The sequence below is a fragment of the Triturus cristatus genome, chromosome 3_2 (genome assembly GCF_964204655.1).
Source record: "Triturus cristatus chromosome 3_2, aTriCri1.1, whole genome shotgun sequence".
In the NCBI taxonomy this organism is placed as follows: domain Eukaryota; kingdom Metazoa; phylum Chordata; class Amphibia; order Caudata; family Salamandridae; genus Triturus; species Triturus cristatus.
The window spans coordinates 449,732,199-449,752,457 of NC_140584.1; the positions used below are offsets into that span (position 1 = coordinate 449,732,199).

General features: G+C 39.0%; 1 protein-coding gene and 1 long non-coding RNA gene across 2 annotated transcripts in view; both read right to left on the bottom strand.

The window, feature by feature from the left end:
- The window catches only part of TSG101 (tumor susceptibility 101), a 225,373-nt gene extending 206,083 nt beyond the window's left edge, over window positions 1–19,290 (bottom strand). Inside the window, exon 1 of the mRNA XM_085648060.1 lies at window positions 19,115–19,290. Coding sequence (XP_085504186.1) covers window positions 19,115–19,156 — 42 coding nt within the window. The 5' untranslated portion in view covers window positions 19,157–19,290. The remainder of the gene's footprint in view (window positions 1–19,114) is intronic.
- LOC146857520 (uncharacterized) lies at window positions 1,969–3,001 on the bottom strand. The gene is made up of 3 exons (XR_014979916.1): window positions 2,888–3,001; window positions 2,667–2,777; window positions 1,969–2,041 (listed from the first exon to the last, which is right to left on the bottom strand). It is a non-coding gene; the product is annotated as an uncharacterized LOC146857520 (long non-coding RNA).
- Window positions 19,291–20,259: the final 969 nt, after the last annotated feature.

Genomic DNA, 20,259 nt, shown 5'->3' on the forward strand with positions numbered 1-20,259 from the left:
TTCAGGAAGAAACTTAAAACAAGACTTTTCACCTAGGACCCAAAGAGGGCAGCAACCCCCCTCTTATCAGCGCCAGGATACCCTCTTAGGTCAGATTCACGCTTAGTTCTCTAACATACCAGAAGTTGTTTAAGTACATGTACTTCTTTGGTCTCTTTGCATCCATACAAGCTATGGGATTTTTCCAGTGCATTCAGGCTATGTATTGGTGCAAACTCTATAGCAATCTCTCATTACAGTCTAAAAATCATCAAAATGTGGTGATATTTTCATAAATTTGCTCAATATTTTGCTATATTTCTCAAATGGACAACTATAAAGCCCAGGACACAAAACAAGGAAATATTGCCCTGAAGGACTGAAGTCCGGAAATGCCAAACGTTTGGGTTTTCCAAGGGAATGTAAGTCTGCACAATCAAATTACAAAATTGAGGCATAATCACTGTTTATGGTACACTGTTCGGTGATGACAGAAACTCAGAACTATACGGAAAATATAAAAATGTATGCATTTTCAAATGCTGTATGACGTAAGGAATCTATTGGTGTAAGTACCACTCTAGCCCTTCCACTGAAAAGTTGGCCAGTTAGAGGCTAAACATGACGTGTGTCAGATTAATTCGCAATATTTCTTTTTTTTTTTTTTTAAATGTCAAGGCACTCCAGTCTCCCTTGCATGGAAATATATCCCGGCCAAGGTTTGAACCCAAATGTTGTTCCTCTGGACCTCTTGAGCGTGGGGTACCAGAAATGTATGGGTTTTCTATTAGTTAATAATGCCTACAGCAGATAAACACAGGGCAGTGCATTTAAGAAATTTGAAAAGCATCTTCAAGCGAAGCACCAATTTAGGGTCCCTGTCTTTTGGGCACAGGTATAATCTCCAACAGCATGGAAACATACCACGACCACATATTTTTAATATCTACACATCCTAAGGTTTCTACTGCTGGAGCCAGACCACTCGCACCCTAATTGGAAGGCTGTTAAATGTGTTGAACAAGACATATGTCAGATGTTTTACATTTTTTCTTCAAAACATTGCAGTTTCCTTCAGTCTTCAGTCACAGGACCATATGTCTGCCAGGACTTCTCCCAAATCTTTGTCCTCATAGGTCTGCAGAGTGTGGCACTATAAAGTATAGGTCAATTTCCATAGGTCAAAGCTACGATCCACACTCTAGCACTAGAAAAGGTTTTTGATGGGGAGATACCTTTGGAGATGTCTCTAGTATCTGGTCGCAGGGAAAGCAGCAGCCAGGGGGAACCTACTAACCTATTACATTTCAGAAAACTAGAGATACAGGGGAATCCAATATAATGTGACCTGCATGAATCCAACACATTTCATTGCCCACAATTTCCTGTGAAAGCAAGCCCCAGAGGTTAAGGCACTTCGCAAACTTCCACCCATCCAATGTTTCCACATTGCTTTTCATAAAAACAGTACTGTAAATATGTGGTTCGGCATATTGCTCAGGACTGAAATAGGCCAAAATACTGAAGTCCACAATGACACAATATGGACTAAACACAGTCACATATTACGCCTGTTCCTGTCAGTTATGATATGCCCAACCACACTAATGAGGTACTGATTTTATTAGTAGACATGTGGGAACCATTGGTGGTGGGAGTTTAAAAAACATGTTTGACTTGTGCAAACAAAATGGCATGAAAACACACCCAACAGTGGAGCCCTCTATAGACCAGCACCTAATCTGCTATCCCTTGTATATCTGTATTCCCATGTGGTTGCTATGGGTATGTGTGCACACTGAATCGCACCCACTGTAACCATGCAAATCCCCTAAGGGGACCTAACAGTTTCAAAACACTAGCAAAGGTGCACCACAAATCAAACGTTCAGGAAAAACAATAATATAGTCATTTCCCACATCAAAGTTATTCAAAAAATAATTAATTTTTATTCAAGGATTATGATCATTATCATTTCTTTTTAAAACACAGAATTGTAAACACAATTTGGTCTTGACAGCACAGCCGACGCGTTTCGTCCTAGAAGCGGACTTCTTCAGGGCTGTTTAAACAAAGACACATAAATATACATAAGAATATACATTAAAAATATATAAATAACCCAAGACATTACATACTACAAGTTCCATAAGTGCAAATGTTTATACTTTTTGTACAATCAATGTCAACTTATTTCAGACTAAATAGCATTTCTATTACGAGGTAAGTACGGTAATTTGATATAACTTTCCTTATCTACGTCCAACATATACAGCGCTATATTGTTGCTCTTGAAAAACATTGATATCTGTATCCCAAGATTTAGGAATAATTTACAGAGATTATGCATGATCAGAGTACAGGAGTGGAGAAAGAAACATGTTCAGCATAAACCCAAGTGGCTACCTCAATGGATTCCTAGAACAGTTAAACTAAATAGTAAAAGACAGACACCAAAAACAAGCAAAGTGAAAGCAGGAGAGTTGACAGAAACATAAGCCAAGAATTAGCAATCTTTAAAGAGAGAACAAAAGAACTCAAACAAACTTAAGGGTCATGGGCATCACTGCACCGGGGCCATATAACACCAGTAACTCCAAAGTTGCACAATGACACTAGGAGTAACAAATTCACGAACTCTCACATTCTGTTTGTACAAGAGTCCATAGGGATTAAATAATACCCACCATGTGAAGGATGCAACAATCAATCAATCCCATACAGCACAAGCTAATACAATGCCAGAGTCGTAGATTCTGTGAAAGTTTTCCTTTGTTTTATAAGTCGGTTGAGAGTATCTATAAATCAAAAAATAATAACAGAAATAATCAACGTTTAAAATCATTATTTAAGGGAGCTACACTGTAATATTTAACAGTGAGTACCAGCCTTTAGGTTGGGTACTTACATTGGAGCTTGAAATTCTATAAGATCACCATAGTTTTCCAAAGGCTGACCAAGTCACGTCATTTGAGATATATTCTTGTTTTATAAAACCGAGAAATAACAGTCTTCACAGTCTACAACAAAAGATAATAATGATATAACAAAAAACTTATTTAGTCTCGTAAAAGTATTATAAAAACAATTTCTACGACTCTGGCATTGTCCCTATGGACAATGCCAGAGTCGTAGAAATTGTAGAAACCCAAGCCACTTGGGTTTATGCTGAACATGTTTCTTTCTCCACTCCTGTACTCTGATCATGCATAATCTCTGTAAATTATTCCTAAATCTTGGGATACAGATATCAATGTTTTTCAAGAGCAACAATATAGCGCTGTATATGTTGGACGTAGATAAGGAAAGTTACATCAAATTACCGTACTTACCTCGTAATAGAAATGCTATTTAGTCTGAAATAAGTTGACATTGATTGTACAAAAAGTATAAACATTTGCACTTATGGAACTTGTAGTATGTAATGTCTTGGGTTATTTATATATTTTTAATGTATATTCTTATGTATATTTATGTGTCTTTGTTTAAACAGCCCTGAAGAAGTCCGCTTCTAGGACGAAACGCGTCGGCTGTGCTGTCAAGACCAAATTGTGTTTACAATTCTGTGTTTTAAAAAGAAATGATAATGATCATAATCCTTGAATAAAAATGAATTATTTTTTGAATAACTTTGATGTCGGAAATGACTATATTATTGTTTTTCCTGAACGTTTGATTTGTGGTGCACCTTTGCTAGTGTTTTGAACATGTTTGACTTGCATGGAATTCCAAGTCAGACAACCCAGGACTCCTCCAGGTGCCTAGCGTTCAGAAATGTCAATCATTTGGCTTTTGTAAAGAAAATGGGATCTATCATGTTGAATGAAAACCAGCTAAACAAACCCCATGTGGGCATCATCACTAAATTTCTCTTGTGCGCAGAACATACACAAAAAAGGTTGCAACAGTGCACATTCCTGTAAACAAGAGCAGGTAAATCGTATGCAGTATCTGTGCAAATGTCCCTCACATACACAACACTGGAAGGTTCACTGCAAACTTCATAAACCCCAGCCCCACAGGAAATCCTTATATACTCCATCATCATGGGCATGTTTGTAAACAGAATCTGTACAGGCTTTTGCTTAGGCTTCCAATTTTATGGCAAGACCGGAGGCTAATATTATGCAATCCTCTTTATTGCCGCCACCCACAGCAGCATTATTAGAACATAGAATACAACAAACGTTCTTTCCGACATATCAAAGATCTGGAACTTCCAATACTCTTCCTTCTTTTTTGCTGCTGCCCGTGAGTTAATTAATGAATTCTTTGGCTTTCATTTAAAAATTAAGTTTGTATGTGAGAGGTTAATTTATTGTGAAGAAACGTTTTAAAAAAGGAGTAATAGGGATTAATAAGGATGAATGGTGTGGAAAAACAATGAATTTAAAGTTAAGAGATAATGATGGTCGTTTTATATCATAAGAGTTTGTTATAAATTAACATGCGAGGAAGGTTTAAGGATGTTAAGTAAGGGACCAGCATTTAAATAATGAACGATGTGTTTAAGAAAGGGAACAGCGTTTTAATAATGAACGATGTGTTTTAGAAATACTAACAAGTTATAATATGAGGATGTTTAGGTTTAAACGAACGAGGTGTTGAGTTTAAACGAACGAGGAAGTTGGGCTTCGATTTAAATAAGAATATTACATGCGAAGGTAGAGGATGCAAAATTATATTTAAAATAGGCTTACCGTTGGTGTGAAGAGGCGCGAGCGTAGCGTCATAGGAGTGTGCGGCCATGTGGGTCGGGCAGGGAGTAATGCGCAACTATAATTTGGCACGCATGCGCGAAGGGAAAGAGCTTGGCAAATACGCATGCGCGGAGCACGAGAAGATAGTGAGTGCTTATCGCGCATGTGTAGAGCTTGTTGTTGCGAGGTGAGGGAGAAATAGAAGCGACGTGAGAGAGAAATAGAGAGGAAGAGAAGGAAAACGGTAGAGTCGGAGGTGAAAGGTAGAGGAAAAGAGTTTTAAAGGGAAAGACAGGATAATTTGGACAAATAAAAATAATTAAAAAAATAATAATAATTTGGATGAAATATTAGATTTTGAAGGAGAATAATATAAATTATATCATTTAGAGAAAAAAAAATGTCTGTGGGAAGTGATTGTGCAACAGGGAGTCAGAATATGGAAGAAAGAATTACTTTAATGTTAAAAAAATTTGCGAATGATTTTGATTCGAAAATAGAAAAGAAATTAGATGAATTTAGAAGAGGAGGTACACATTCTTCTCAGGAAGAACATTTTTGGTCAGCAGGAGAAGGGCCAATAGTGGAAAAGAAATCAGGGAAAGTAAGTAGGAAGAGGAAGAATATAGAAATGGAAGTGTATAAAACTAAAAGAGCAAAGGGGGCATACCCAGACTCAGGAATTCACAAAGGTGCGAAACATGGTTGTGTTGAAGACACGCAAGGTGACCTGGATAGAGGTCAGAATGGTAGAAGGCATACTACCATTATTTGTGAGGAGTCTTCGGGTAGTGCGGAGATCGAAATAAGCTGTTCATCAGATTTTGATTCAGAAGTTGAGGTAGTAGAAAAGAGGAAAGATACCGAGGATAAGTCAAAAGATAAAAATGGAGGAAGTATTGAGGTTAAAGATCCTTTGGGGGAGTCGATGTTCGACCCAATGTTGTTGAAGCACCCATGGTCACCTGACTGGAGCCCGGCTCCACATGTTGCGGAATATGTTCAGTTGTGGATGAGGAAACAAATACAGAAGGACGTGAGGTTAAGGCTCCGTTCTGAGTGTCCAAGGCCAAGTTTGAAAAACAAAATAGTTATGACGCCGGAATTGGACGCAAAGATAATTGCCTTTATAGGCAAAGGGTGGAAGAGACCCTAAAAAAGGTCTGGATAAAGGGCTAAGAATGTTCCAAGACAGGCTTTTGGATCTGACAGGTCCAATTACAAAGATATTTGACATGGCGGAAGAAGCTTACATTGGGAAAAAGAATTTGGATGTAGAAGAATTAAGAGAGTGGATCCAAAGAGCTGTATGCTTATTGGGAAATGCAAATACTGCTATTTCAGTGGAAAGGAGGAAAAGTATCCTCTTAAAAATAGATCCAAAATTAGCAGAATTAGCAAACAATGAAGGCGGAATGGAAGCTAATGGGATGCTTTTTGGAGAGGAATTTATTAAAGAAATGAGTAAATATGTGGGTGCATTTAGCTCATTACAGAGATCTCAAAGAGAAATTTAAAAAGTATTTGATAGGAGAGTTTTTGGCGGGGCCGGGAGAATGAGAGATGGTTTTCCCGGCCGAGGCCAAGGCATCACAAGGGCCTCATATTCAAGAGGATTCAGGCCATTCAACTATAATTACCAGTTGCAGTCTGGATACCAGCCAGGGAGTTTTTACCCTCAGAGAGAAAGGGGAAGTTCAAGAGCGAACAGAAGAGCGAGAAGATCTGGTAAGGAAAGACCGTTTTGTTACCCATGTAAGGTTGGGCGGCAGACTTGCCCAATTTTACGAGAAATGGAGTATGTTAACAAGGGACCCTTGGGTTCTACAAACGGTTTTGGGGTATCGAATAGATTTTATAGAATAACCGAGACAAGATCGTTGCCCAGTAATGATAAAATTCGATACAAAAATGTCAGTTTGGGTGGGGGAAGAAGTGAAAGAATTGTTAATGAAAGGAGCAATTGTGGAAGAGTGTGCAGGTTTCATAAGCAATATTTTCCTAGTGGAAAAGAAAGGGAAAGGTATGAGACCAGTAATAAACTTAAAAAATCTGAAAACGATTGGGTGGAGTATCATCATTTCAAGATGGAGGGTATGCATATGTTGAGAGATGTTCTTCAGACAGGGGATTGGATGACTCGTTTAGATTTAAAAGATGCATATCTGACGATCCCAATCTGGGAGGAGCACCAGAGATTTCTAAGGTTCAGATGGGGAGGAAAGTTGTGGAAGTTTGTTTGTCTTCCATTTGGTCTATCATCAGCCCCATGGTGTTTTACGAAAATGTTGCGTCCAGTTGTATCTTACTTCAGAGAGAGAGGAATAAGGGTAATAATTTATTTAGACGACATTCTGATTATGGATCAGGAAAAGAGAAGAGTGGAGAGTCATACGAAATTAGCAATAGATCTTTTGGAGAATTTGGGTTTTATTGTGAACAGGGACAAGTCTTGCCTTTCTCAGAGTCAAGAAACACAGTTTCTAGGATTCGAGATAGACACTGTTCAGGGTCTGTTCAGGGTCAGTTGAGATTACCAATGGAAAAGATAAAAAAGATAAGGAAGGAAATTCGAAGGGTTTTGTCTATGGATGTTATTTCTTTGAGAATGTTGGCAAGGATTGTAGGTCTGTTGTCATCAACAATTCAAGCTATTTTTCCAGGTCCTTTGAATTATCGTGCACTTCAGAGATTGAAGGGCACTCATTTAAGACGTGGAATGAAATATTCGCAGGAAATTACCCTTTCTGGGGAGGCAAGATCAGAACTTGTCTGGTGGCTGAAGAACATGGAGGCATGGAATGGGAAAGCAATTTTCGGATCGAGTCCGGAGTTAATTATAGAGTCAGATGCAAGTTTGTCTGGTTGGGGAGCTCGCTGTGGTGCAAGTTCGACAGGAGGTATGTGGACTGTAGAAGAAAGCAGGTTACACATAAATTGTTTGGAATTGCTAGCAGGATCTTTTGCTGTGAAGAGTTTCACGAAAGGGAAAGCGAAGTGTTCGGTATTGCTAAGAATGGACAATGTCTCGGCAGTAAGATACGTGAACAAGTTAAGGGGTCCAAAATCAAGGGATCTAGCGGATCTTGCGAAAGTTTTTTGGTATTATTGTCTGGATCAGAATGTATTAGTACAAGCGGAATATATTCCAGGTCAGAAGAATGTACAGGCGGATTGGTATTCAAGGAATCAGACGGATTCAAGCGATTGGATGCTACACAGGAGAGTTTTCTCGAGGATAATGGAATTGTGGGGCCCTTGTTACGTGGACCTGTTTGCAAACAGGTGGAACAGTCAGATGGAGACGTTTTTCAGTTGGCGTCCGGATCCAGGGTCTGCTGGGATAGATGCTTTCAGGCAGGATTGGAGGGGCCTTCGTCCTTATGCTTTCCCACCTTTTGTGTTGATAACCAGAGTGACTGTGTTAGTGCGCAGATGGATGGAGAAGATGGTGTTGATAACACCTCTTTGGAAATCTCAGGTTTGGTATCCCATTCTTTTAGAGATGTCAATAGATTGTCCAATTCTTCTTCCGAATTTCCGGGAATTTTGAAAGGAGCACAGGGGGAGTGTCACGAATTGGTGCTTTCAGGTCAATTGAATCTAATGGCTTGGAGAATTTCAGGAGAATATGGGAAGTGCCAGGACTTTTGTATGAAGCTAGTCAAATTATTAAAGAATCCTGGGCTCCGGGAACAAGGAAAATGTATAGATTGGCTTGGCAGAAATGGTTACGCTGGTGTTTGGAGAGGGATTACGATCCCGTTTCAGTGGATGTAGTGGTTGTAGTAAACTATTTAGCGTCTTTATTTACTTCAGGTTTAGCATATAGAACCATTAATGTACACAGATCAGCTATCGCAGCTGGACACGAACTGATTGATGGGGTGACAGAAGGACAGAACGTTTTAGTGAAAAGATTAATGAGGAGTATAAGAGTTTGCAAACCACCAGTGGATAGGTATTCTTCTACTTGGGATGTTTCAAAGGTTTTGGAGTATTTGGAGAATTTAGGATGCAATAGTGGTCTAGATTTAAGAGTTTTAAGTGGGAAATTGACAATGCTTTTGTGTCTGATCTCTTTTAGAAGAGTCTCAGATGTCAAGGCTTTAGATATAGGGACAAGAATATTTAATCCAGAAGGTGTTTGTTTTTATTTGTGCAGAAGAACAAAGACTAATTCAGACAGCATTTTTTATCCATATTTTGATGCACGTGAAAGATTGTGTGTTGTTCGTTGTTTGAAAGAATATGAGAGGAGAACATCTTTTGTTCGTCCTGGGAATGAAAAACAGCTGTTGATTTCATATAGGAAGCCTCACAAGGGTGTATCGAGTTCAACCTTGGCTAGATGGGTGAGAGAGATAATGAAGAATGCAGGTGTGGATGTGAGTAGATTTGGTGCACATTCAGTAAGGAGTGCATCTGCGTCTAAAGTTTTTATGTTGGGAGGTGCGTTACAAGATATTCTTAGGAGTGCAGATTGGACTAATGATTCTGTTTTTCGGAAATTTTATTTTAAACCTGTGACGCATGCAAGTTCTTTGTTAGTTGACAGGCTTTGAACTTGCATAATCTTAGCCTCCGGTCTTGCCATAAAATGTAGATTTTCATCAGCTTTGATGGGACAGAAAATCTGGATTTTATTAAAGACGCAGAGGCTAATATTATCCCTCCTCTCCCTACCCTTGTTGGTAATGTTTTGTTGTTTTTTCAGCTCGTGGACAACAATGAAGAAGAAGATGGATCTTATTTACGTCTGAAGTTGTTTGGTATTCTGGATGTTATTGGAGTTATTAAGGACTTATGTTTTCGTTTAATTGCAGCATAAAAGAAGGAAGAGTATTGGAAGTTCCAGATCTTTGATATGTCGGAAAGAACGTTTGTTGTATTCTATGTTCTAATAATGCTGCTGTGGGTGGCGGCAATAAAGAGGAATGCATAATATTACCCTCCGTGTCTTTAATAAAATCCAGATTTTCTGTCCATCAAAGCTGATGAAAATCTACATTTTCCTTCACAATGTGCCCTTTAACCCCTTCAGCGCGGCGCGGATTCCCGCGCCACGCTGAAGGTTCGTTGCGCGGGCGGGCTCATGACGGAACGGTTCCGTCATGAGCACAGCCCAACCGACGCTCATGACGGAACCGTTCCGTCATGAGCACCGAAGGGGTTAAAACCAAGGCTTGTTTTGTATTATCCCCGAGAAATCAGAAGAGGTGGCAATGCACCATTTACTTTTTGTCTGCTGCACTCAAAAGTAAAAGAGGTGCAAGCATATCTCCAACAGTACACCGTGACTGTTGAATCCAATTCTACCATGCTCAATACTGAATGAAGGCTTTTGATGGGTGATTGGCATTAATGTGAACATGCAAAAAACTGCATACACAGGTACACATTAAGAATGTTACGCATTATTGGCTGTTCATCAACTGTCATCCTTTCCATACAACCCCAACTTTCACAAATCATTCCTAGAGAGTATCTAAATTAAGAGGAACATTATTCAAACACATTATAAAGAGAGAGTAAAGAGATCATAAAATATTTACCCATGCAATGAAATGCTCAAAATATTCAATCAACGTAACCATTCCCAAGCCGTGTAACGCAATAATTTAGGAAATTAATGTAGTATGCTGTACATACTCTGTTTACTAAATGCATGCCTGACCCAGTACATAACTGCTTCAGCATCAAAAGATCCAGGATAGTCAGAATCATCACAATATATTGGTATATTGTCAGTAGTTGAGATCATGAGGGTCCATACTTAATGTCATCACAGAGTCAGGGGAAAGGGTCAAGAAATGTACAAATTAATTCCAAGGTAGAGGTCTTAACACTTGAGGAGGGCCTCCTGGGTTTAAGAGGGAGGGGTGTGGATTGATGTCAGAGTAGGGGCACCGGGTCCTGACCAAGAGCAGCTTCAGTATACCCTTGGTGAAGCACAGACAAAAACCTAGCTGAAAAGCAGCAGTATGATTTTAGAAAAAGAAAAGATAGGAGGTGAGCCACTGTATAACTCGTTTCTTGTAAAGAATTACACCATGGGCTCTTTGAGAGTAACAGGTCAGCCAAAAGCATGTTGCAAGCATGTATTTTATTGCACTTTTAAAAGAGGTGACTGAACATAACAGCAACATTCTAATTGTTAAATATATTCAGAGCTACCAAGCAGCAAAATTGCTTGTGAAACATCTTCACCTTTAGAGCTTGAAAAATTCGAGCAAGATTTAATCAGGACAAGCTATTTTTAGGGACTACTCGCCAGTTACGAGCTAACAACAGGTGTTCTTCTTGCTCACAAAGTGAAAGAGCAATAAAGATGCCTTTATATCTTGTTACCTTTCACATTTGCTGGCTTTCATAGAAAGAGGTCAAAAGTCAGTTTGTCTTTATACATTTATTTTTCTTTCTGTGACTAAAGTTAGAGGATTTTGTAAAGTGAACTGCGTGATTATTGAACTGTGCAAAACATATCAAATGAAAGTCTGTAAGGGGTGAATATTTTTTCTAACACAACACTGAAACGGCTAATAAGTGAACTGTTCAAACATTTCAAATATATTTCACTAGTTATGAAGACAATTTTTGGTAATTCTGTGGTGAAAAAAATATTTTTATAGGGTCAAAACAAATTAGAACACTTTACTTGGTGATGTTCAAATGTTAAATATTTTTCGCTGAAACCCAATATTCAAACATTGTTTATGCGCTATTATCAGTAAAGCTACATGTTAGTGGGAACGTTTTGTGGCCATTTCAATGGAAAATATGCTATCTGTAAATGACGGTGCACTAACACATCATACTTTAGTAATATATTTATGAAAAGTGAGTTTTTAAACATGAACTGGGAATTATTACTGCTCCTGCCCAGGTGACAATGCTATTAGTGAACTAAGAGGCAAGCCAGGGATCATGTGTACCCTGTATATGGGCTTGATTCTTGTTATACATGGAGCAAATATTTAGTATAGTAAATAAAAGGTTTTTTTGTACAGCAGAAATAGTGAACTTGCATATTTGAAGGTGCTCTCTTATGTGATAATGAAGAAAAAGGCAGCTCCATAAAACAAAATAGGATCACACAATTTGAGACTAGTTCACGGGTCATGTACATACAGTTAGGTCGAATAGATTATTCAAGTTACTAGACCTGCAGGTCTAGTAAAATTTTTATGATTTTTCAAGCCCTATCCTACATTAATATGTTAGCCAACATTGTATTTTGGAACTTATAGTTTTGCATTTAACACTAATAATATACTAAAAAAACAAGATGGACAGGAAGTGTCCAACATGACTTGAGGCTAATTGTGCGCTAGGTATTACAATGTGACATAGTAAAAGGTAAGAATGCCTATAATTTCACGTCAACATATCCTTAACTACGTCTTAAGTCCCTTAAATGTTTTGGCTCCTTGATTTGCAATATTTTTTTTTTAACTTCACTTGTGTGATGTATTGTTAAGAAAAAAATTAAATAGAACATTGCTTCCAAGAAGTCCTTTTAATTTATAGGCCTGTACCGTGCAATCTCCCTTGAAACATTGCTCTTGCCTGCTACATTTTACCCTGGCTAGATCTAGTGTGAGAAACTGAAAAGCAATATTGCAAAGCAGCTATGTCTAAAAAGTTTTAGTGTGTGACCACAAGCCCCATAAAATGCATTAACTTACTTGCAGTTTTTAACACTTTATATATGTGTAAATCAAATTGTGCCATTTTGTAGGGTGGGCCAGATTAAATTATTTTACACGAGGGCACGTGGCATTAAAACGTTTTAAGACTATTGCTCAAGGAGATGGCATTTTAAAGTTGCAAATTCTAGAATCAAGTGTTTTCCAGCCAGTTGGGCGTGAAGCTCCTCATGCTATGCTTCTGGATCAGCCTCTACTTGAACAGGTGCAGGGCTACTCCGGTCAAGTACTAGCACCATCTCTCTCCAGAAATATGTTATGATGCCTTGGCTTCGCGTTTCATTAATTTATTATTAGATGCTTTATCCAGTTGTTACGCACAGAAGTGGATATTTAAATTATCATGCTGGATTAAGGTGCTCTGTGAAAAAGAGGGGAAATAAGTGAGCATAACGTAGAGACGCTGTTTTGTTAAACATCGTCCTAGTTTTTTTTTTTTTTACTACCTGCTACAACCAGTGATAGAAATACTGGGAAGTCCTAGTGTATTACAGCCACTGGTTAAAATCTGTAGCTGAAGTAATAAAGCGTGAAAAATCTATTGCTGCTCAGTTTACATTTATCATTGTCCACTAAAAAAAGGTGTTAAGATGCAAAAGTAAAAGTTCCTCAAACAGGATACTTTGAAGTAGGTGAAATAGTTATTGTGCAGTAATGTCCCCTGTGAAAGTCATGCTGCACTTTGGACTATGCAAGTGCTCCCTAGGCAGGGTCCCGTGGTCCCTTATGGAGATTAAAGGGCTCTCTAAGGAGGCATGTGGGAACGTACTCAAAGGCATATATCTATTAGAGGAGTGCCCGCTACTTTTAAAACGGTAATCAAGCGATCCCATGACATGCTGAGCTGGTATTAGGCGAGTCCCACTGGTCAGGCGCACTCCATCAGATGGCTGTAGTATATAGCTTTAAGATGTATAAGAGTCATACAGTTCTAGATTGTAGAATGTATTGTGTGTGTGAGTTCTGTAGTAAGACAGTTCTGCTGTGGAGACTGTCAGCGTTGGTGGTGTTATTCCCGTGTGCGGGGGGCTGTAATAAAGAACTCATCTTATACCATACTTCTTGAGTTGGACTTCATTTATGAGTATACTACAGTATACTACATTGAATTGGCGACAAGGATGCTCAGCCCCCTGCCAACGTTTGGAACGAGTGCGTGATTTCAGACTCAATTTGGGAAATTTATGGATTATACGACGAAAGGAATCACAACGGAAGTTACAACTTGTGCGTGAGTCCAATTGCGCTTGCTAGCAATCCGTGAGATAGTTTTCTTTTTGTTTGTTTATCCATTTAGTCAACCCTGCCAACGCTAGTGCTGCGTATATTTGAAAGTGCGGCAGTTATTTTAAGACTTCAGTATTGCTTACCTCGCGCGAGTGACGACGTCCATTCTTCAGCGCGTAAGCTTGCTTTGAAAGACGCTTCTAGCTGGTGGCAGAGCAACGCGCAATACGTCAGTCTACGTGTGTTACGAGGTCACGCAACGTGACCCTGGCGGCCATCTTGGTTATCTGATCAGTGCTAGAAATGCAATACAAGTGAAGCATTTCGATCGGAACATCGTTTCAGACAGTTTTCAGTTCAAGAAATTTACCGTTTTGCATAGAAATTCCTCCATTACCATTTTATTATTTGCCATACTTATTTATAGTAGACATTTAAAGTTAAGTGAACATGGATGGTGAATCTAGCACAGTCTCCACTGCAAGCAAGAACTCACAAAGTACAAATGTCAGCATAACTCTCAGCAATCCAAAAGAATTCTTAGTTAATCCTGGAGAACCCGTTATTAAATGGCAAGAATGGAAAGAGTATTTCATTAATTACATTGCTACCTTGGAGGATAATGGTAGTATTATGTCTCCTGAAAGGAAAAAAAGAATTTTAATGCATTGTTTAGGACCTGAAGGTCTCAGGGTATATAATCAGATGCAGAAAAATGAGAGGAGCGCAGATGTTGACGTGTTCAAGTGCGCAATTGCTGATCTTGATGAGCATTACTCACCTATTGTGTGTGCGGCAGTATCTAGACGCACATTTTATAAACGGAAACAGGAGACTAATGAATCAATCGAAGATTATGTCTCCGCTTTAAAGAATCTTGCCATAAAGTGCAAATTTGGGGCTTTACATGACGACATGATTAGAGACCAAATAGTCATGTGTACAAAGAATAAAAGTATCCAAGACAAACTCTGGATTGAAGGTGACTCTAGCCTTAAAGACATCATTACATTAGTTAAGAAGGCGGAATTGTCAGAAAGGTGTGCTAAAGCTGTTTCTCATTCAACTGAGACAGTCACTGTTAATAAAGTTACTGACACCAGAAAAGACAAAAGTGTTACGTACAAACAATCTAAATCGTATCAAAGCAATTGGAAACCACCTTACACCAAGAAAGAGGAAAATTCTTCTTCTCAGTCCGGCTTTGTATGTTACAGATGCGGAAGTACTGCGCATACTGCGAGATTTGAAAAATGTCCTGCTAAATCTACAAAATGTTCTGTATGCGGAATCGTGGGACATTTTTCTAAAGTTTGTAGAAGGAAGCGTTATAAAAAATCACATGTAAGTTGCATCACTAACAGCAATTCAGATTTGTCAGACAACAATGAAGATGAAGACTCTCCAGAGAACTCGAGTATTTCCAGCGGCATTACAAAACATGTTGTGGTCAATATTACGAGCAATGATAGCAACAAACCTTTATGTATGATTTCCTTTGGAGGTGTGGTGTTACAGGTTGCAGCGGACTCTGGGTCTCCTTTCACTATCATTGCTAAATCAGTTTGGAATGACAAATTTGTTAATGCCATTGGTCCACAATTGCAACCCACTGATGTGAATCCAGAAAGTTTCACGGGGCAAAAAATTGATATGTTGGGTTTCAGATCTTTAATTTTTGAGTTCAAGGGTAGAAGAGCACTATGTAAATTGTATGTAGCTCAAGATGGGCCTTCAGTTTTAGGTTGGAGAGACCAACGTTCTTTAAGTATCATTTTGAATCCGAATAGTCCTGAGCAAGTGCTTGTCATGTGTGAAGCGGAGAATACTAAGAAATGGGTTTTAGAAGAGTTTCCAAAATTGTTTAGTGGCAACATTGGAAACCTTAAAGGTTTTTCGCACCAAATTTTGACCAAACCCAATGCAGTTCCTAGAGTTCATAAAGTACGACACATTCCATTAATTGTTCGAGATGAGGTTAAAAATGAATTAAAGAAATTATTAGATGCAAATATTATTGAACCAATTGAGGCATCTGAATGGATTTCTCCCATAGTGATTGCTAGACGGTCTAATGGGAAAATTCGCATGTGCATAGATTTGAGATATTTGAATGAGAATATAATTGTTGATCAGTTTCCTCTCCCGAGAATCGATGAAATGCTTGCACTCACCAAAGGGGCTAAATGGTTTTCAACAATTGATTTGTCATGTGCATATCATCAAGTTTCGTTACATCCATTGAGTAAACACCTTACAGCCTTTTGTACCCCTTTTGGTTGTTACCAATTTCGTCGCATGCCATTTGGGTTAGCATCCGCGGCTGCGGTATTTCAAAGGCTTATGTACGAACTTCTGGGTGATATGCAAGGTATAATTTTCTTTCAGGACGATATTCTTATAATGGGTCCTAATAAGAAGGTTCATGATGAGCGTTTAAGGAAAGTCATGAATATCTTACAAAATAAAGGGGTTACGGCGGAGCTTTCAAAATGTAAATTTGCAGAAAATAGTGTAACTTACCTAGGCCATGAAGTAAGTTCTTTAGGTATTAGACCCAAGGCCAGCTTAGTAAGAGCCATTAAAGATGCTCCCCCTCCCAAATCTAAAGAAGACCTTAGATCCTTTTTGGGACTAGCAGAGTTTTACTCTAAATTTGTGGACAAGTTTTCAGAAAAAACTTGTGTAATGAGATCTCTTCTCAAAAATAAGGCACAATTTATTTGGTGTAATTCATGTCAAAAGTCTTTTGAAGAAATAAAAAAAGCTGTAGCGCAAGCACCTAGTCTCCAAGGATTTGACCCTGGTGCACGAACTATTGTCACCACTGATGCCAGTAGCAAGGGGTTAGGGAGTGTGCTTACACAATTGGGTGAGAATAATGCAGAAGTTATTATTGCCTTTGCTTCAAGATCCCTTACCCCTACTGAGGAACGTTATTCAGTTGTTGAAAGAGAGACCCTGGCTTGTGTGTGGGCCCTAGAACATTTTAGAAAATTTCTTTGGGGTAGGAAGTTTATTTTACGGTGTGATCATAAGCCTTTGACTAAGTTACTAACCACTGAAGGGTTAACCAGTGCCACAGCCAGGATAGCGAGGTTATCAATGAGATTGCAAGATTTCATGTACGAGGTGCAATACGTTCCTGGGGCTAAAAATTTTACTGCAGATTTTTTGAGTCGCATGTCTTTACCTTTAGTTGAGCTCGATATGAATCCTTGGAATGAATTCTCAGTAGCTCACATTTCGTCAAAAGTCCAGTGCAGTTTTAGTAAAGAGGAATGGCTTGAAGCAGAGAATTCAGATCAAATTCTACTTGTTCTTAAACAATTAATTATGAAAGGATGGAATGGAATTGATAAAAAATTTGTGAATGATGACTTGCGTGGTTTTTGGGAAGTTCGGAATGAACTGAGTCTTTCAGACGAGTTTGTTTTACGGGGTGACAAAATTGTACCACCGAAAAACTTAAGGAATAAAATAATTAGTTTAGGCCACGAGGGGCATTCAGGAATCACTCGCACCAAATTGCGTCTAAAAGAACTGTATTGGTGGCCTAAGATTGACTTAGATGTAGAAAGGTGTGTAAGATCGTGTGTTAAGTGCGAAGTTTCGGATAAAACATTGAAAACTTTCAATCCACCTTTAGCTTCTCCTAGTTGCCCCAATTTTCCTTGGGAAGTTGTAGCTATTGACTGCATGGGACCAATTTGTTGGCATGATAATTCGCAGAAATACATTTTGGTACTCGTCGATACCTTTTCACGATGGTTAGAAATGTGTGTTGTGGATACCATCACTACCAAAACAGTGATAACATTCTTAGATGATATCTTTTTAAGAGAAGGTTTCCCTAAGTTTATCTTATCTGATAATGGTGTACAGTTCAAATCCTGTGAGATGAAAAATTATCTGAGTGCTTCTGGGGTTCAACAGAGATTCACAGCATTATATCATCCTAGTGGCAATGGTATTGTTGAGAGAGCTAACCGCAGTATTAAGGGTGTCATACAACTTGCTAACAAAGGTGACCTATCTTGGGAAGAAGAATTAAAAAAACTCCTTTGGGCCTATAGAAGTACTATTCATGGTACTACTGGTAAAAGTCCTTTTTCCTTAATGAGAGGGAGGATTCCCCATTCAAAGATTAATCCAGGATGGTTGAATAAAAGTGGGATGGTTTTGTGTGATATTCCTGTTGTAAGAGAGAATATCAAAGATTCTCAAATGAGAAACAAGTCCTATTATGATTTAAAACATGGTACTAAACAAGTTAATTTACAGAGTGGTCAATGGGTTAGAATTAAAAGTGCTAGGAAAGTGTCTAAGACTGAAAGCAAGTTTAGTGAGCCCAAATTGGTTGTCAAAGTTATGAATAACACAGCTTTACTTCAAAATGGTGAGGTTTGGCATTGTAGTCGTCTGGCACCAGTTTCATATAGTTCTGAATCTGAAGAGCGGAACAAATGCAAGAATTTTTGGTGGCTAGATACATGTAAATTGTCACAACATATTGATGATTCTAATCCAAATGATGAAAATGTTAATCAAAGGATATCTTCTGATGTTAATTTGGAGGTTTCACAAGATTGTAGTGTTGTTCCAGATAGTGTTCCTGTTCCAGAGGTTCCATGTGATGAAAATGTTTCTCTGGGGGGCAATCATCAAAATGTTCAGGATCCTGTTTTACCACAAGTGTCTTGCGATGAAAACATTGTTAAAACGTCTAGTGGTAGAATTGTCAAGAAACCAAAATTGCTAGAAATTTTTGATTGTACTTAATAATATGTAGATTTTAAGTTACATTTATTTATTTATTTATTCATTTTTTTTTTTTTTTTTTTTTTTGTTTTCATTAAAGAAGGGGGATTGTGTAGTATATAGCTTTAAGATGTATAAGAGTCATACAGTTCTAGATTGTAGAATGTATTGTGTGTGTGAGTTCTGTAGTAAGACAGTTCTGCTGTGGAGACTGTCAGCGTTGGTGGTGTTATTCCCGTGTGCGGGGGGCTGTAATAAAGAACTCATCTTATACCATACTTCTTGAGTTGGACTTCATTTATGAGTATACTACAGTATACTACAATGGCCAAGTGGCCAACCATAGGACAGGTATATACTTGATGGGGTGTCTGGTGCCAATCACGAGGCAGGTGTCAGCAGGAACATGTTTTCGTGCTGGGACTTTCCTTTTCACAAATCACAAATGTCTTTAGATGTTAGCTCGCATTATAAAACGAAGGACCGTGCCATGTCTTTACACCCCATTTGCCAACCACTGGATAAGTGTGGCACAAAGAGAAAGTACCAGGCTGTCAACAGACAGATGCCAGAGCCCCTCCCCTTCTTCTTCCGCCAACTTATTAACGATAACTGCCAGCTACTCTTTGGCAAAGCAGTAAACAGGTGCCAGAAGCCCCGGTCCTATTAATATGGAAGATACTAGTAGTGCCAAGCAGGGTTTCTCTAAGAACCCATTCTCCGATCGCTCCAGCTTACCTTAGCAAGCATCTTCTTAAGCTGACTATCCGAAACGGCCATGGTTTCAAGACACAGTGCAGCTCCTTACACCTGTAGCGACTACTTCCGATTATAGGAAGGTACAGTCTGGCGGACGGACACGTCAAACGTTGACGACGACCAGACTCGTGGCGCATGCGCCCAAGCCTCTGACGAACCTTCAAAAGCTCTGCCTAGCGACTAGGAAGCAGTCGCTCGGAAATGACGTAAATGCTTTACCGTACTGCATCCTGATCCCCGACAGCTAAAGCTGCGCGGAATGACGTTAGCAGTTGTGATCGGCTCTTTCAAGCAACAATCCGCGGATCGGCAGTCGTCACCAAGTTGTGTTGTTTTGAATTTTATGTTTGTGTGTCCGAGATGTACTCGCTCAGGCTTTTGTTATTATGATTACTTGAAAAAATAATGCCGCAGTTTCATGACGTCCTATACAGGTTAAAGTGCAGGTTAGTGAAACTGACTTTCAGTACCTTTTGGTGCGGGGTTTCGCATAATTGTCAACTTTTGAATATCAATATAAGAGTGATCTTTGAAAATTTCGAAACTGTGGACCAGTACTGTCCAGAACTTAACGGGGAGAGGATGTGGTCCGTCGGCTGCGCTGCCGCCTCTGGTGCAGGAAACCAGGGTTCGAGCCTCAGGGTCGCGGCCACATCTTGTGATTCTGGGCAAATAACTTAATCTCCCCGTGCCTGAATGTGTAATGTAAATACGGTGCTATGTAAAGCGCTCCAATACCTTCGGGTCGAGTTCCCGCTATATAAATATGCATAAAAAAAGATATACAAAGCCTGTGAAAGGACTTTTTTTCTCTCTACTAATCGCATTTTACTGTCAGAAAAGGCTTTCCAACTTGCTCGATTGTAAAGTAGTGCCAGACACGGTAAATGCAGGAAACTCCTTAATTCACGAAACACTGGTATGCAGCAGAGAGGAAGGCATACCCTACTGCACCCGTCTAGGTCCAACGTCCACAGTCGGAATTCCAGAATCGAATCACTGTTGTAGATGGATCTCAGGACACTTCTAGTTAGTTACATGTAGGTTTATCGCGCAATAAGAACAACCACACCAAATATTTGCACTTAGCATAAAAGGTCACTTTATTAGGCCAGGCAACATAA